Source organism: Hyperoodon ampullatus, assembly GCF_949752795.1.
Source record: "Hyperoodon ampullatus genome assembly, chromosome: 10".
Lineage (NCBI taxonomy): Eukaryota > Metazoa > Chordata > Mammalia > Artiodactyla > Ziphiidae > Hyperoodon > Hyperoodon ampullatus.
In genome coordinates, this window is record NC_136923.1 from 64,500,465 (window position 1) to 64,520,409 (window position 19,945).

General features: G+C 38.3%; 1 protein-coding gene across 1 annotated transcript in view; it reads right to left on the minus strand.

Annotated features, from left to right (window-relative positions):
• Positions 1-19,945, minus strand: part of TINAG (tubulointerstitial nephritis antigen) — a gene marked incomplete at both ends in the record, with an annotated part of 99,877 nt that overhangs the window by 52,032 nt on the left and 27,900 nt on the right. Inside the window, 3 exons of the mRNA XM_079713554.1 lie at positions 903-1,083; positions 3,387-3,537; positions 7,062-7,185. Coding sequence (XP_079569680.1) covers positions 903-1,083; positions 3,387-3,537; positions 7,062-7,185 — 456 coding nt within the window. The remainder of the gene's footprint in view (positions 1-902; positions 1,084-3,386; positions 3,538-7,061; positions 7,186-19,945) is intronic.

Consider the following 19,945-nt stretch of genomic DNA (forward strand, 5'->3'; position numbering starts at 1 on the left):
GCACTAACAAAACTAAATGCATAATGAGATACTAAGTTTTATTACAGAGACAAGCACAAAGTGCCATGGATGCAAACAAGAAAGGGATATTTGTTCTGCCTAGGAGTCAAGAAAAAACTTCTCAAAGAAGATGAAGTTTTGACCTATTTCCTTGACATGGAAGTAGGTGGGATAACCATTTGGGTGAGAGGAATCATCACCTGGCTAAGTAGAGAAGCATGATGGTCATGGTGCATCTGGGAAGCAGACAGCAGGTCAACTTATCAGGAGCATTATGGGCAGGTGGGGGGTCGGGTTAGAACATGGTCGGAAATGAATCTGTGAAAGCAGTAGGTCAGAACCAAATCATGAAGCCCTGTATGTCATGGTAAGAATGCCAAACTGTATTCTATAGGTATCTGGAAGCCATTGAAGTTTCAAATATTCTGAAAATGAGAATGTCTGGGTGACACTGATACAATGGAGTACAATTTTCCTAGGCTTTTAACATGACAAACTGAAATCCAAGAGAATCTTTTATCCATTATGACTGTGTCCATTTCAATTATTCTGTGGAGTAAGGCAAAGGATTGATAAAATGAGCTACTATCACAAAAAAGTCAGTGAAAAGGGTTTTGCTGTAGCTTTTATCTGTCAAGTATTTATATATATATATATAATTATAAAACTCTATTTCCATGGGCATTTTTGAATTTAAGGCAATCATTTGGACTGCTAATATTACAAAGATCAAAAATTATACCCAAATTGGAGGTCTTTAATAGACATCTTAAGAATATCAAAAATTATACCTGAAAGCATAGCATTATTTTAGAATATACTAGTTTTTAAATAGTTTTAATAACAGTAGCATACATTTTTGAGAAAGTTAACCCTTTCTAATTCTTGCAATTCAGACTTACATTGGAAGAGACCCTGTATGGAGGAGAACATTGGTAGATCCTATTGGATTTCTCGATGCTGTTGGGACAGGGCTTGGTGGCATGTCGCTTTCCCCGCCCATCAGACCTACTTGTCATGGCACAGCCATTATTGGTAATATTTTGATCCTTGAAAAGTGGATAGCATGTATGGGATACCAGTCTGTGAGTAATAAGCAAAGACGTAAAATTAATACTTAGGAAAATGCCATAATTACCTATCTATATGAAATTTTACTGAATAAAACATTTGTAAATTATTTTGGCTACGTACATGTAAGTTTAATGACATTGAACATAGTCGTTCAATCATATTAACTATTCCCCCCATTCCTATTTCTTCATTATAATTTGTTTTCATGGAAAGGCATTTTATTTTAAATATAGCAGTGTGTACATGTCAATCCCAAACTCCCAATCTATCCCTCCCCTGTACCCCTTTCCCCCGGTAACCATAAGTTCCTTCTCTAAGTCTGTTTCTGTTTTATAAATAAGTTCATTTATATCATTTTTTAATATTTTAAAATCTTGCTCAAATCCATTCTTATAAATAAATTTATCTACTGAATAGAACTTTCTGAAGATGAAAATTGTTCATCAATTAAGTCTGTGGTAATATTAATAGGGGAAGGACTCCTTAAGTCTGTATCTATAATTATAATGTAGAAGAGCCAAATTTAATGTGAAAGAGAATGAACTTTATCATACTCAGATGGAATATTCTGATAAATTATGTAAGTTTTAGAATTAAGGGTTTTTTTTTTACATTTTTATTAAGTTATAGATACCTTCTCATAAGACTTCAATTATTATGTGTCTGTAGTTCATGATACTTTGGAAGGAATTGTATATACTAATATAATATTAAAGTTAATAAGGTAGAAAGTTATCAGATATATACATTATACAAACAATAAAATAATTTTGATTTCTGATTTTGAAATTGAACATTGAAAAGTACAAATTATTTGGATCCAAATCTAACATAATTCATTGAATATAGAAGCAGGTAGTAAGGAAAATAAAACAACGGAATTGATTTTATGGATAGTCAATGTTGAGCTGGCCATGGAATTATCTGGTAGAATTGCCTCAAGAGAATTCAATAGTGTTCAACAAAGTAAGAGAATCTGAGCAAAGGAGCATGATGAAAACAAAGTCATTTCTAAAAAAGGTTTCAACTTGGGGATAATAAGGACTATGGATTGAAGTGTGTCAGCCCAAATTCATGTGTTGAAGCCCTAAGCCATGTGATGGTATCAGGAGAGGGGGTCTTAGGGAGAAAATTGGCTTTAAATGAAGTCATGAGGGTGGGGCCCTCATGCTGGGATCTGTGCCCTTATAACAGGAAAAGACAGTGCCCTTATAACAGGAAAAGACACTAGAGCTCTCTCTCTGCCAGGTGAGGACACAACGAGAAGACAAGCCAGGAGGAGAGTTCTCAACAGGAACTGAACTGACTAACACCCCAGTCTTGGACTTCTCAGTCTCCAGAACTGTGGGAAACAAATGCCTGTTGTTCAGGTCACACAGTCTATGACATTTTGTTATGTTAACCTGAGCAGACTAATACAATAAGATTTCATTGACTCTCATGTTAAGTTATATTTTTAAGCTCCTAAAAGGCTTTAATTTTTATTATAGTACAAAATAGAGGCCAACCAAGCACTACTACACCAGGAAGGTATTAGCCCAAGTTGTCCATTCTAAGCACCATCTTATTAGGCAAAACATAAGAAAAAAAATTTTAAGAACTTTATATAAAATTCCTAAAACCCACTCTCTCATAGCACCTAACTTCTCTGTAGCAGACCCAGATCACTCAGTGGAGGAGGAAAGAACACAGGGGCAGCACATATGTCTACTACTAGTTATCAGCTGCAGTTTCCTTAGACAGATAACACAGCTTTTAAGTAGATTAGTTCTTATAGGTGACACGAGGATGCTGTGTGGGTATCAGATTACATGAGCATAAAGAAATGCAACCTGCCTCTTCTCATCAGATGGGATGGATGGTGACAATGATGTTCATGACTTGTGGCAACTATATAGGACGTTTTTATGTTATTCCTCTGATTCTTAACCTAATTTTTACCTGGGATTATCCATTCATCTACCTGGGGAACTAAAGTTCTCAAGAGAGGTATCAACAATATCAACTACTCTCCCCTCTCCGTGGTGACTCAGTAGAACCATCTGGGTCAGAGCCACAAGAAGACAATGCTTACTTGACTCTTCATTAATTTAGCTAGAAATATATACATTCTTCAAACAATTGTTTCCAATACCTTATAATCTCAATAGATACCAAATATAGTATATATTTAAATATAATCCATGTGTTTATATAGATGTAGCATATATATTTGTAAATTTTTTGGAAAACTCTTAATATATATGTTTTCTTATTCTAACCTAAGCCACACACTTAAGAATCCTAGAGACGTGTGTTGGGCAGCTATTTACCCACGTTTTCTCAGGTACCACCAAGCCCTATCGATGTTTCCACTGTTGCATCCATGGCGGTTCTTGGCACAGCAAGAGATCAAATTCTGAGGGGATAAGTTGGCTGTGTATCGACCTTTGGACTGAATCGCTATGCGGTCAGCTGCTACACCTGTTTCAAAGAGAATATTGATTAATAGTCAAGGGATACATGGTATTGCCAAGAATTTACATAGCGCTTTCTGTTTGAATCTTAAACTAGTCTTGGAAACTTAATGTAACTAAAAATCAAGGCCAAATGTGATGAATATATCTGTGTATTCCAACAAATTCAACTGTGTCATCATTCCAGTTACAGTTTTTGTCCAGTTTTGGCATTGTTTCATTGTCTTACCAACTTCAAAGACTTCTCTAGTTCCTTGTTCCTTTCCTGTTCTATATACTTCTGAATTTTTCATTAAGAAATTTGCCAAGTGAAACTCCTTGAGGACAAGAGCCATATCATCATGGCTTAAAATATATTTTTGAAGTGAATGTAACTAAACTCAGGAAATCAGAAAAACTGATCATAGAAATATTAATTGGAAATTCATCCATGTTAATCTGATGTATTGGAATAAATTAAATCTTTGGTTTTTAAACTAATTGAGACTAACATGAATCTACATTATAAACTATCAAAAAGCTACATAGCACATTTTTATGCTTACAATTTTCTTGAACATTATGATCCTAATCTTATCTTAGTAGACGTGGAATTCACCTTGTTTTATATATATATACATATATATATGTATATATATACCTTTTGTGATTGAACCTTCTATTTGTTTACATAATTCCCTAGCATGGTTGTTGTTAATCAGTTTGTTCCTTTCCCCAACACACATTTGTTGACCACCTACTAGGTGACAGGCACAGGACTAAGCAGTAGAAATTGCAACAATGAACAAAAACCAAGAGTCATCATACTGTCCTCATAGAATAATAGACTAGGGAAACTAATCAACCAGTAGCAGAAAACTACTATGTGAGCATTTTGATCATGCTACCATGATAATATGTGTGTTGAGATCACAAGAAAATTGGAGTCAGTGATATTCTGGTACAGATATTTTGTTGTTGTTGGAGACCTGATATAGTCTTGTTCTTAATTTCTTACTTTTGATGAAAGGCAACAAAGTCATAACCTTCCTTCTATCTATGCACTTTTCTCAGAAGTTATTGCTTTCATTCATCAAAATTATCTGTGTACTGAAACCCCTCAAGATGCTAGTTTAGAATTATTCTAAAACAATTCATTTTAAAATAATTCCTTTACATAGGTATTTCTGCATATACATGGTTTTTATGTAACTACAGCATATGTACAATTCTGTAGTGTAATTGCTGGCACATTTTAGACACTCAGTGTGCGTTGAGTCTATATCCTCCTACATCCTTCTCAATTCCCATCTATTTTGTGCTAGGTACATTTCATAGGAACAAATGCCATTATACCACCATCTCTCTTAGTCTCAAGAAAATAATTCCCTGTTTCATAAAAGAAAATAGAAATTCTTTGATGCTTCAACTTTCAGTACAAGCTTTCAGAATCAAGTATAGTTTTTAAATGTTAGTGTAACTATTCTTGGTTCAGAAAAGACTTTCACAAATAATACTGAAGGAGTCAGAAGCCTGGCTTCTGAGATCACTTCCGAGACTTCTTGCCTTTCACTTTAGTCAGGTCACTTCCCCTCTTTGTGCCTCTTTTACAAAACCAAAGGCTTGAAACAGGGGACCTCTAACATCCCTTCCAGCCCCATGAGTCTGTAGATTTCAACTAAAGGATGAGGGTTTAAATTCTGATGATCTTCAATACGTTGCTTTTTTACAGACATTTCTGAATCTCAGTGAAGGTTTAATCCAAATTCACTTGAAATACTTGGAAAAGGTCAGAAGATTTAAGAATAACTCAGTTCAGCAAATTGCTTTCCACTCTCTCTCTGAAAACTTTCATTGGGCTTTACCTCTGAGACTCACACTATTATTTTCCCTGCTTATTTTATTCTGTCTCCAAGTTTGCTCTGCAGTATCTATTGCCCTCACCATTTCAAACTCCTTCACCTCTTAACTTCTGATGTCTTGCTTGAATTTTATTTGGCTGCATAACAATATTTTTATATGTGTGTATTTTTTTAATTGTATTTATCCCATTTTATAGTTTTTAGCTTCTTTGAAAGACTTTTCTTATTTTAACTACAACTTCCTGACAATTTTCTAGGTCTTTAAGAGACCCTAGAATATTCTCTTCTTTACTTAACACACTAAAAATAAATAAATAAATAAATAGCATCAGCCTGATTTGATGTATTGAATACACAGGATACAAAACTGTGTCATCTGTTAGGTAGAGGGACAAATCCAGACTTAGCCCTGTGCTGAGGTCATCTATGGGGCTATGACCTGGGGATACCAGAGTACACAGGCCAAATCAGCCTAGTAAATTACTTTCAGTATTTTACCACCAATGTCTTTCCTAAGACATGTTTAGAAATACTGGTCTAACTTAAAGTAAAATTCTTATATGTCCCCTAGGAGGTGTAATACATTAAGCACATGAACATAAAATGACAAATGATTTATCTGATTAAATCTGTCTCCACCCAACTAGAATAGGGCTCAAAGAGGTCAAGAGAACGTTTATACTGGGGGAGTAGGCATTAGTATAGAGGTAACAGATGGAGATGCTCTAGAGGTGAGTTCAGCCAAATGCATCTTTTCTAGAACGAACTAGTTTATACTATGAAGTGATGATATTTAGACAAAGGATCAGCACTCCTCTGTGCCAAGGACTGCCACCCTTCAGAGCTTATGAACTTATTTACTGATGCTTTCAGTACTTAGTCGGTTTTTGAGCACTCTTTTGGAATTATTTTTAAGCCTAGACCACAGTTATATGAAACTGATCTTTGATAGTAGACAATCAATGTCATATTAGGCTTAATTGCTGTAATACAACCAACACGCTTTTCAGGATAATTTGGAGACCAAATCTTGGGATTAACCTTAATATCGATTTACTGGACTTGTGAAAATATATGAAAGTTGCTGCAACAGAGATATGTATTCCTCACACAGTTGAAGCAACAGCAACCCTACTTTGGAAACTACTCTTATTAGAAGATCAATTATATCACTTTAGAGTCAGAATCTACGTAGTTGCTTTGATCTAAAATGAGATAAAACCCATTTAATCTATTATTATTAGTTCTGAATTCTTACTTTACATCAAATCTACTAGTGTAATAATTAAATATATTCTTGCAGACCTTATCAAGAAAAAAGAATATAAGAATTATATGTCTGTGTGATATGCATATTAGGATTACAGATAGTACTATAGGTAAAGAGGAGCTTTATACTCTTCTTATTATCTGACCTTAACTCTCAAAGAACAAATAAATTTTGGTAACTTCTTTGTTGCTCTTTTGATCTACTCTCTATTTAAAATTAGATGCTAAAAATAAAGGCCAATTTTCAGAGTAAAAACATTTTTATATCATTTTAAGGCTGCTTTCTCTGGCCAGAGTAAGATTTTAAATTGACCAAATGTTAATATTTAACTGTTCTAAATTAAAAACCCTTTTAATTACTATGCCAAGATCTAGAGTCAAAGGGAGATTTATAAGAAAGTAATTAAAATGATTTTATTACTTGCAGTGGAAAAAGCCCAGGATGCAGCACAATTTTTTTGATCCAGTGGGCCATGGGTCCATCCAGGCCATTTATAAGAAGCAATAAAGAAATCTGGAAGATCAGTTGTTTCAGGTAAAGAAGCCTAAAGAAGAAGTAGAGGCAGAGGTGTCAGCGTTTTTCAAATATATTCCAAAAACCATTATGAGAAAACACCATGCCCTTTTAACATGTTTGTCACTGATTTTTATTTTGTCCATTCAATTTTCTGAATGGCATCCCTGAAAAGAGTTATTTGTGTAAGATATCTATTTCACTCTATGTTTAAAAATGGCAATTCAATGTGCGGAATCATGATATATATAGTACAAAATCGTAAGAACAAACATAGAATGTGGTACCGTATGGTGCAATAATTTCGGCCATTGTTTCTGTCATCTTGAATCAGAGTTTTGGTCATCCCTGTGGAAGACCACATGATGTTATTTAAATTTGGCCTCATAAACAATGTTTACTTTTATATACTTCCTACATTGGAGAGTGTGTGCACTTCGGATGTGAAATTAATTTGGAAACAATGCATTTGTGACAAATATGCATTAACTTACTTGGAGCCCCAAGAAACACCAATTTTGTACCAGCTATTGGGAAACAAAACTGGGATAAGTTGATGGATAGTCATAAAATCCTTGAAGAATAAAAAGAACTTCAGAAAGCATGTAATGTCAAACATACAATGAATGCCAAGATGTCTTCAGAGTCTATGTTAGGTGCTGACAGTTTCAACTGCTCTCTTTCCAATAAGGCAAATTAAACCTATGGACCTTGCTCTGTTCATCTCACTAAAAGAAAGTCTAAAGCCCTATACCCTGTTTTTTTCTTTCAAACTCCTAAAGAGTAATAAGTTTCACTGCCATAAATAATCAGTATTCCAACAAAATAAGGATGTGTTTATTAATTTTCTATCACTTATGTATACACATTCATTCACACACACACATAATTTTTGAGAGTGCTTTAAAGTTTTAAAAGTGTTTTATTTTCTCAATAGCTTTATGTGATATAATCAGGGCAAATATTATTTACTCTACTTTACGAATGAGGAAACAAACCTCTAAAAGTTAAATGACATACTAAGTCCTCTCACTTAAATAAGAAATACCCCTGAGACCAGACCCAGATATTAGATTTCTTAACACTGTGTTTCATTCATCATTTAGCCACTTTATCAGAAATAAATGGATACTTTGCAACAGAAGTAAAATGTCTACTGAAAATTTTTATGATTGTTCATTGAACAAGTCAGGCTACTGATCCAATATCTTGCCCTGCAAAATTACTTCTGACAAATATAAAACACCTTGAGAGAATAAAGGAAATTTTTAAATGTACACTTCTGCTTGAAAAGATATTCATCCAAAATATTTATAAATTCAAATTTCAATGAAAGAGTTCAGTTTTGATTCAAAAAACTATTATCATCTGATAAGAAAGTGATTAAACCCTGAGTTTCATTACTAAAAACACTGCTATTTAGGTGATGGAAGAAAAGTGCCAGATCTTTAAGTAGATCATGGTAGAGTATCTACATGATAACTTAAAGAATAGTATCACAGAAATCCTAGAAATTCAGGTGATTTTAGATTCCTGTGCCATCAGATTGGCCATAGAATTGGAGCAGAATAAATTTACTGCTCTGAGTAGATAGTTTCAGAAACATAGACTAATTCTCCAAAGGAGCCTTTCTACCTGGGACAGAGATACACATACCCTATACATTACTCATATTTTCCAATTGTATTATTATTGGCTAATCAGTGTGCTTTTAGGAATTTATAGTATTAAGTTGCCTCATGTTCCAGAAAAATAGCTAGAGTGTCACTGTTATTTTAATTTATCACTTTATAATTCTAATTTAATAGCAGAACTAGGATATTTCCCTTCTGCTCTGTGGAAGCAGTAAAGATATAACTATGACTTCAGACTGATCTCATCAGGATTAAGCTATTCAGAATCTGATGTCCCCATTCCAAAGTTGACCAGAGAACTTTGCACATGGAGGTATTCCATAAATATCTGATAATAATGAGGAGATACATATCTAGCTGTTAGATTACATCACTTTAAAATATCATTTTCCCCACAAAGGCACATTAAATTAAATTATAATGACAGCATGCATTTGTTTTCTTATGATTTATTGTTTAAAAATAAAAATCTATGAATGGATAATCCTTCTCCATAAGATAAGGCAATAGAAAAACAACAGGCAAAATGCCGTATTCATTGAAAATATATTTACCAACCCACTAAACAAGATCAATTCATGAAGCCTACCTGTTGGCTCTGTCATGATTTTTACCAATTAATTAATATTGTGCTTCCTAAAAATAAACCCATAGTATTTGAGGCCCAGTAAGCACATATTACCTTGCACTTTTATTTACCTTATGATACCAGATGATCTGATATAATAAACTGAGGGCAAATTTTACATCTCATTACTCCATAATTATTTCATTCCCCTATAAAGTAAGAGTGTTTTTAAGGGCTTATAAATAAAAGTAAACACCACAGAATAACAGATTTTAGGAATTGGTAATAGAAGTCTGGCTTCAATAAATGATTTTTTTTTTTTTTTTTTTTTTTTGGTCAAAGGATAGCTTCATAAAGTAAAAAAGTCAAGCGAGTCATCTGACAGAGACAAAAATTCCAAAATGACAGTGGCTTAAGATAGAAATTTAATTTTAAAAAGGTTTACACTATTACATATGGGCATTTTTAATGATTTCCATTGTAATGTTGAAATTTTCAGTCATAATCTAATTCTATTTCAAAATTAATATTAGTCAAATTTGGGAGCCGGAGGAAGATGGCGGAAGAGTAAGACGCGGAGATCACCTTCCTCCCCACAGATACATCAGAAATTCCTCTACACGTGGAACAACTCCAACAGAACACCTACCGAACGCTGACAGAAGACCGCAGACCCCCCAAAAGGCAAGAAACTCCCCACATACCTGGGTAGGTCAAAAGAAAAAAAGAATAAACAGAGACAATAGGATACGGACGGGACCTGCACCAGTGGGAGGGAGCCGTGAAGGAGGGAAGGTTTCTACACATTACAAGCCCCTTCGAGGGCGGAGACTGCAGGTGGCGGAGGGGGAAAGCTTCGGAGTAGCGGAGGAGAGCACAGCAACAGGGGTGTGGAGGGCAAAGCAGAGAGATTTTGGCACAGAGGATCGGTGCCCTCAGGCACACACCAGCCCAAGAGGCTTGTCTGCTCGGCCGCCAGGGCGGGCGGGGCTGGGAGCTGAGGCTCGGGTATCGGCTTTCAGTCGGAGCGCAGGGAGAGGACTGGGGCTGGCGGCAGGAAGAGACCCTGAAGGGGTTAGTGCTAGCACGGAGGGAGTCCAGGGAAAGGGTCTGGAGCTACCGGAGAAGCAAGAGACTTTTTTCCCTTTTGTTGCCTGGTGCGCGAGGAGAGGGCATTCCCCTCCCTCCCCTCTGCCTGAGTGAGCCAGAGCCCCCGAATCAGCGGCTCCTTTAAACCCGTCCTGTCTGAACGAAGAACGGACGCCCTCCGGCGACCTACGCGCAGAGGCGGGGCCAGGTCCAAGGCTGAGACCCGGGAGTTGTGAGAGCAGAGACAGGGAAATCTCTCTGTGCAGCCTCGGAGGCAGCGGATTAAAGCTCCACGGTCCATTTGATGTGCCCTGCGTCTGTGGAGTGCATGAATGGACAGCGAATCATCCCAAATTGAGGAAGTGGACTTTGAGGACAAGATTTAAGACTTTCCCCCCTTTTGTCCTCTTTTTACAACGAATTATCTGAAATTAAGGAGGTGGACTTAGCAAGGTTTCAGACTTTTCGCCCTTTTCCTCTTTTTACAATGAATTATCCCAAATCGAGGAGGTGGACTTGGAGAGCAAGATTTTTGATTTTTCCCCCTGCTCTCTTTTTGTGAATGTGTATGTGTAATCTTCTGTGTAAGATTCTCTCTGTATAGCTTTGTTTCCACCATATGTCCCAGGGTTCTATCGGTCCGTGTTTTTTTTCAATAATTACTTTTTAATTTTAAAAACGCTACTATATTTCATACTTTATTCTATTTTACTTTACCTGCTCTTTCTTTTTTCCTCCCTTCCCTTCCTCCCTCCCTCCCTCCGCTCCTCCTTTCCTTCTTTCTTTTTCTTTCCTCCATCCCTCCCTCCCTCCCACCCTTCTTCTTTCCACTTTCTTTTTCTTTCCTTCCTACCTCCCTCCTGTCTTTCTTTCTTTCTTTCCTTCCTCCCTCCCTCCCTCCCTTCTTCCATTCACTCTTCCTTTTGCTTTCATTCCTCCCTCCCTCCCTCCTTTCTTTCCTTCTTTCTTTCCATCCTTCCTCCCTCCCTCCCTCCTTTCTTTCTTCCTTCCTTCCTTCCTTTCTTCCCTTCTTCCTTTCTTTCAATCTCTCTTTCTTTCTTCTACTAATTATTTCTTTCTACATTTTCTCACTGTTATTCTGAGCCGGGTGGATGAAAGGCTCTTGGTGCTGCAGCCAGGAGTTAGTGCTGTGCCTCTGAAGTGGGAGAGCCAACTTCAGGACACGGGTCCACAAGAGACCTCCCAGCTCCACATAATATCAAGCAGCGAAAATCTCCCAGGGATCTCCATCTCAACACCAGCACCCAGCTTCAGTCAACGACCAGCAAGCTACAGTGCAGGTCACCCTATGCCAAGCAACTAGCAAGGCAGGAACACAACCCCACCCATTAGCAGAGAGGCTACCTAAAAACATAATAAGGCCACAGGCACCCCAAAACACACCACCAGACGTAGATCTGCCCACCAGAAAGACAAGATCGAGCCTCAACCACCAGAACACAGGCATTAGTTCCCCCCACCAGGAAGCCTACACAACCTACTGAAACAACCTTAGCCACGTGGGACAGACACCAAAAACAACGGGAACTACGAATCTGCAGCCTGCAAAAAGGAGACCCGAAACACAGTAACATAAGCAAAATGAGTAAGCAGAAAAACACACAGCAGGTGAAGGAGCAAGATAAAAACCTACGAGACCTAACAAATGAAGAGGTAATAGGCAGTCTACCTGAAAAAGAATTCAGAATAATGATAGTAAAGCTGATCCAAGATTCTATTTCCAAGATCCAAAATCTTGGAAATAGAATAGACAATATGCAAGAAACAGTTAACAAGGACCTAGAAGAACTAAAGATGAATCAAGCATCGATTAAAAACACAATAAATGACATGAAAAATGCTCTAGATGGGATCAATAGCAGAATAACTGAGGCAGAAGAACGGATAAGTGAGGTGGAAGATAAAATAGTGGAAATAACTGCTGCAGAGCAAAATAAAGAAAAAAGAATGAAAAGAACAGAGGACAGTCTCAGAGACCTCTGGGACAACATTAAACGCACCAACATTCGAATTATAGGGGTTCCAGAAGAAGAAGAGAAAAAGAAAGGGACTGAGAAAATATTTGAAGAGATTATAGTTGAAAACTTCCCTAATATGGGAAGGAAATAGTTAATCAAGTCCAGGAGGCACAGAGAGTCCCATACAGAATAAATCCAAGAAGAAATACGCCAAGACACATATTAATCAAACTGTCAAAAATTAAACACAAAGAAATCATATTAAAAGCAGCAAGGGAAAAACAACAAATAACACACAAGGGAATCCCCATCAGATTAACAGCTGATCTCTCAGCAGAAACTCTACAAGCCAGAAGGGAGTGGCAGGACATAATTAAAGTGATGAAGGAGAGAAACCTGCAACCAAGATTACTCTACCCAGCAAGGATCTCATTCAGATTTGATGGAGAAATTAAAAACTTTACAGACAAGCAAAAGCTGAGAGAGTTCAGCACCACCAAACCAGCTTTACAACAAATGCTAAAGGAACTTCTCTAGGCAAGAAACACAACAGAAGGACTATACCTACAATAACGAACCCACAGTAATTAAGGAAATGGGAATAGGAACATACATATCAATAATTACCTTAAATGTAAATGGACTAAATGCTCCCACCAAAAGACACAGAGTGGCTGAATGGATACAAAAACAAGACCCATATATATGCTGTCTACAAGAGACCCACTTCAGACCTAGAGACACATACAGACTGAAAGTAAGGGGATGTAAAAAGATATTCCATGCAAATGGAAATCAAAAGAAAGCTGGAGTAGCAATTCTTATATCAGACAAAATAGATTTTAAAATAAAGACTATTAGAAGAGACAAAGAAGGACACCACATAACGATAAAGGGATCGATCCAAGAAGAAGATATAACAATTGTAAATATTTATGCACCCAACATAGGAGCACCTCAATACATAAGGCAAATACTAACAGCCATAAAAGGGGAAATTGACAGTAACACAATCATAGTAGGGGACATTAACACCCCACTTTCACCAATGGACAGATCATCCAAAATGAAAATAAATAAGGAAACACAAGCTTTAAATGGACTTAATTGATATTTATAGGACATTCCATCCAAAAACAACAGAATACATATTTTTCTCAAGTGCTCATGGAACATTCTCCAGGATAGATCATATCTTGGGTCACAAATCAAGCCTTGGTAAATTTAAGAAAATTGAAATTGTATCAAGTATCTTTTCCGACCACAATGCTATGAGACTAGACATCACTTACAGGAAAAGATCTGTAAAAAATACAAACTCATGGAGGCTAAACAATACACTACTCAATAACGAAGTGATCACTGAAGAAATCACAGAGGAAATTAAGAAATACCTAGAAACAAATGACAATGGAGACACGACGACCCAAAATCTATGGGACGCAGCAAAAGCAGTTCTAAGGGGGAAGTTTATAGCAATACAATCCTACCTTAAGAAACAGGAAACATTTCGAGTAAACAACCTGACCCTACACCTAAAGCAATTAGAGAAAGAAGAACAAAAAACCCCCAAAGTTAGCAGAAGGAAAGAAATCATAAAGATCAGATCAGAAATAAATGAAAAAGAAATGAAGGAAACGATAGCAAAGATCAACCAAACTAAAAGCTGGTTCTTTGAGAAGATAAACAAAATTGACAAACCATTAGCCAGACTCATCAAGAAAAGAAGGGAGAAGACTCAAATCAGTAGAATTAGAAATGAAAAAGGAGAAGTAACAACTGACACTGCAGAAATACAAAAGATCATGAGAGATTACTATAAGCAACTCTATGCCAATAAAATGGACAACCTGGAAGAAATGGACAAATTCTTAGAAATGCACAACATACCAAGACTGACTCAGGAAGAAATAGAAAATATGAATAGACCAATCACAGGCACTGAAATTGAAACTGTGATGAAAAATCTTCCATCAAACAAAAGCCCAGGACCAGATGGCTTCACAGGCGAATTGTATCAAACATTTAGAGAAGAGCTAACACCCATCCTTCTCAAACTCTTCCAAACAATATCAGAGGAAGGAACACTCCCAAACTCATTCTACGAGGCCACCATCACCTTGATACCAAAACCAGGCAAGGATGTCACAAAGAAAGAAAACTACAGGCCAATATCACTGATGAATATAGATGCAAAAATCCTCAACAAAATACTAGCAAACAGAATGCAACAGCACATTAAAAGGATCATACACCATGATCAAGTGGGGTTTATTCCAGGAATGCAAGGATTCTTCAATATACGCAAATCAATCAATGTGATACACCATATTAACAAGTTGAAGGAGAAAAACCATATGATCATCTCAATAAATGCAGAGAAAGCTTTCGACAAAATTCAACACCCATTTATGATAAAAACCCTGCAGAAAGTAGGCATAGAGGGAACTTGCCTCAACATAATAAAGGCCATATATGACAAACCCACAGCCAACATTGTCCTCAATGGTGAAAAACTGAAACCATTTCCACTAAGATCAGGAACAAGACAAGGCTGCCCACTCTCACCACTCTTATTCAACATAGTTTTGGAAGTTTTAACCACAGCAATCAGAGAAGAAATGGAAATAAAAGGAATCCAAATCGGAAAAGAAGAAGTAAAGCTGTCACTGTTTGCAGATGACATGATACTATACATAGAGAATCCTAAAGATGCTACCGAAAAACTACTAGAGCTAATCAATGAATTTGGTAAAGTAGCAGGATACAAAATTAATGCACAGAAATCTCTGGCATTCCTGTACACTAATGATGAAAAATCTGAAAATGAAATCAAGAAAACACTCCCATTTACCATTGCAACAAAAAGAATAAAATATCTAGGAATAAACCTACCTAAGGAGACAAAAGACCTGTATGCAGAAAATTATAAGACACTGATGAAAGAAATTAAAGAGGATACAAATAGATGGAGAGATATACCATGCTCCTGGATTGGAAGAATCAATATTGTGAAAATGACTCTACTACCCAAAGCAATCTACAGATTCAATGCAATCCCTATCAAACTACCACTGGCATTTTTCACAGAACTAGAACAAAAAATTTCAAAATTTGTTTGGAAACACAAAAGACCCCGAATAGCCAAAGCAATCTTGAGAACGAAAAACGGAGCTGGAGGAATTGGGCTCCCTGACTTCAGACTATACTACAAAGCTACAGTAATTAAGACAGTGTGGTACTGGCATAAAAACAGAAAGATAGATCAGTGGATCAGGATAGAAAGCCCAGAGATAAACCCACGCACATATGGCCAACTTATCTTTGATAAAGGAGGCAGGAATGTACAGTGGAGAAAGGACAGCCTCTTCAATAAGTGGTGCTGGGAAAACTGGACAGGGACATGTAAAAGTATGAGATTAGATCATTCCCTAACACCATACACAAAAATAAGCTCAAAATGGATTAAAGACCTAAATGTAAGGCCAGAAACTATCAAACTCTTAGAGGAAAACATAGGTAGAACACTCTATGACATAAATCACAGCAAGATCCTTTTTGACCCACCTCCTAGAGAAATGGAAATAAAAACAAAGATAAACAAATGGGACCTAATGAAACTTCAAAGCTTTTGCACAGCACAGGAAACCATAAACAAGACCAAAAGACAACCCTCAGAATGGGAGAGAATATTTGCAAATGAATCAACTGACAAAGGATTAATCTCCAAAATTTATAAGCAGCTCATGCAGCTCAATAACAAAAAAACAAACAACCCAATCCAAAAATGGGCAGAAGACTTAAATAGGCATTTCTCCAAAGAAGATATACAGACTGCCAACAAACACATGAAAGAATGCTCAGCATCATTAATCATCAGAGAAATGCAAATCAAAACTACAATGAGATATCATCTCACACCAGTCAGAATGGCCATCATCAAGAAATCTAGAAACAATAAATGCTGGAGAGGGTGTGGAGAAAAGGGAACACTCTTGCACTGCTGGTGGGAATGTGAATTGGTACAGCCACTATGGAGAACAGTATGGAGGTTCCTTAAAAAACTAAAAATAGAACTACCATATGACCCAGCAATCCCACTACTAGGCATATACCCTGAGAAAACCATAATTCAAAAAGAGTCATGTACCAAAATGTTCATTGCAGCTCTATTCACAATAGCCCGGAGCTGGAAACAACCTAAGTGTCCATCATCGGATGAATGGATAAAGAAGATGTGGCACATATATACAATGGAATATTACTCAGCCATAAAAAGAAACGAAACTGAGCTATTTGTAATGAGGTGGATAGACCTAGAGTCTGTCATACAGAGTGAAGTAAGTCAGAAAGAGAAAGACAAATACCGTATGCTAACACATATATATGGAATTTAAAAAAAAAAAAATGTCATGAAGAACCTAGGGGTAAAACGGGAATAAAGACACAGACCTACTTGAGAATGGACTTGAGGATATGGGGAGGGGGAAGGGTAAGCTGTGACAAAGGGAAAGAGAGGCATGGACATATATACACTACCAAACGTAAGGTAGATAGATAGTGGGAAGCAGCCGCAGAGCACAGGGAGATCAGCTCGGTGCTTTGTGACCACCGGGAGGGGTAGGATGGGGAGGGTGGGAGGGAGGGAGATGCATGAGGGAAGGGATGTGGGAACAGATGTATATGTATGACTGATTCACTTTGTTATAAAGCAGAAACTAATAAAAAAAAATTAATATTAGTCAAATTTGAATAGTCTCCCTGATTTAATATTTCAATTTAGATATTAAAGATACTGTGAGCAAAATGTAAGAATTAAATGCAATGGTGAACACTGGAGAATTTTTTACAATAATTCCTTCATTTTAATCAAATCAAAATCTCTAAAAGTAATGGAAACCTAGTCACAGAGCAGCTTGAGAACAAACCAATCAAATTCTGGACATTCAGGACATTCTTATTAAAAGTCCATATCTACACAATATCCACTCAGTGAATCACTCCCTTCATCCCTAGCTGCATTTACTCCCACTTAAACTTGGATAATGAGTGACCTGAGAATCAGAAGAAGGCAACAGAGAACATCATTCTCTTCTGATCTTCACAATCCAAGGTCAGTGGCCATGCATACCAAGAAATTTCTTCTAAGATACATGATATTGGCGGGGAAAAGGCTCACTTTCTGGCTGCTAATGGTAAAATGAATTTTTCATCTTCAATAATATTTGCCTCGATGTCTTAACTCTGAAAGTGTTATGCTTTGATAATTTGCCAGTTACTGATTTTTTTAAACAATCTAATTTCTTGTACATATCAATAATCAGTGACCACGTTATGGCAGGTGGTGCCAGTTCTCCAGAGCTCCTGGTTTGAATAAGCTTTCCTTTTATTCATGGTGAAAATTTTAGCTCAGTACCTGCAAGCTCAGAAAAATGACTATATTTCCTGGTCCCCCTTGGCTCCCAGGTGTGGCCACATTACTAAATTCTGGCCCATGGAGTGTAAGCAGAAGTGTCACTGGCAGCTTCTGAGAACTTTTCCTTAAGAGACGTTTGGCACTTGATTTTACTCTTTTTTATTGATCTTTTTAAAAAAATTTTCCTGCTGGCAGGAATTTGGGTATAGATGGACATGCAACAGCTTCTTGAACTGTTATATGACCTCGGATATAAAGGCTCTGGAAAATAGAACAAGGAGGCCTGGGTATCCAACACCAAGGAGTGCAATTCTACCACCCACCTCCAGTTTTGTTGGTAAGAAATCAATTTCTATTTAAGTCACTATCATTTTGGATTTTTGTCACTCTCTGATGAGCCCAATCAAAGCTAAAACAGCACACAGAACTGACATTAAAGATGCTATGGTAGGGCTTCCCTGGTGGCGCAGTGGTTGGGAGTCTGCCTGCTAATGCAGGGGACACTGGTTCAAGCCCTGGTCTGGGAGGAACCCACATGGCGTGGAGCGATTGGGCTCGTGAGCCACAACTACTAAGCCTGTGCGTCTGGAACCTGTGCTCCGCAACAAGAGAGGCCGTGATAGGGAGAGGCCCGCGCACCGCGATGAAGAGTGGCCCCCGCTTGCCACAACTAGAGAAAGCCCTTGCACAGAAACAAAGAAGCAACACAGCAAAAATAATAATAATAATAATAATTAATTAATTAACTCCTACCTGCAACATCATCTTATTAAAAAAAAAAAAAGACGCTGTGGTAGGAAGAGGGGGAAGATGGCGGAAGAGTAAGATGCAGAGATCACCTTCCTCCCCCACAGATGCATCAAAAATACATCTACACATGGAAAAACTCCTACAGAACACCTACTGAATGCTGGCAGAAGACCTCAGACCTCCCAAAAGGCAAGAAACTCCCCCACGTACCTGGGTAGGGCAAAAGAAAAAAAGAATAAACAGAGACAAAAGAATAGGGACGGGACCTGCACCAGTGGGAGGGAGCTGTGAAGGAGGAAAGGTTTCCACACACTAGAAGCCCCTTCGCAGGCGGAGACTGTGGGTGGCGGAGCGGGGGAGCTTCGGAGCCGTGGAGGAGAGCACAGCAACAGGGGTGCAGAGGGCAAAGTGGAGAGATTCCCGCACAGAGGATCGGTGCCGACCAGCACTCACCAGCCCGAGAGGCTTGTCTGCTCACCCGCCTGGGCAGCCGGGGTTGGGAGCTGAGGCTCGGGCTTCGGTCAGAGCGCAGTGAGAGGACTGGCGGCGTGAACACAGCCTGAAGGGGTTAGTGCACCACGGCTAGCCGGGAGGGAGTCCGGGAAAAAGTCTGGACCTGCGGAAGAGGCAAGAGACTTTTTCTTCCCTCTTTGTTTCCTGGTGCACGAGGAGAGGGGATTAAGAGCACTGCTTAAAGGAGCTCCAGAGATGGGCGCGAGCTGCGGCTAACAGCTCGGAACCCAGAGACGGGCATGAGATGCTAAGGCTGCTGCTGCCGCCACCAAGAAGCCTGTGTGCGAGCACAGGTCACTCTTCACACCCCCCTTCCAGGGAGCCTGTGCAACCCGCCACTGCCAGGGTCCCGGGATCCAGGGACAACTTCCCTGGGAGAACGCACGGCGTGCCTCAGGCTGGTGCAACGTCATGCCGGCCTCTGCCGCGGCAGGCTCATCCTGCACTCCTTACCCCTCCCTCCCACCGGCATGAGTGAGCCAGAGACCACGAAGCAGCTGCTCCTTTAACACTGTCCTGTCTCAGTGAAGAACAGACGCCCTCCGGCAACCTACACACAGAGGCGGGGCCAAATCCAAAGCTGAGCCCCGGGAGCTGTGAAAACAAAGAAGAGAAAGGGAAATCGCTCCCAGCAGTCTCAGAAGCAGCAGATTAAAGCTCCACAATCAACTTGATGTACCCTGCATCTGTGGAATACATGAATAGACAACAAATCATCCCAAACTGAGGAAGTGGACATTGAGAGCAAGATTTATGATTTTTTCCCCTTTTCCTCTTCTTGTGAGTGTGTATGTGTATGCTTCTGTGTGAGATTTTGTCTGTATAGCTTTGCTTTCACCATT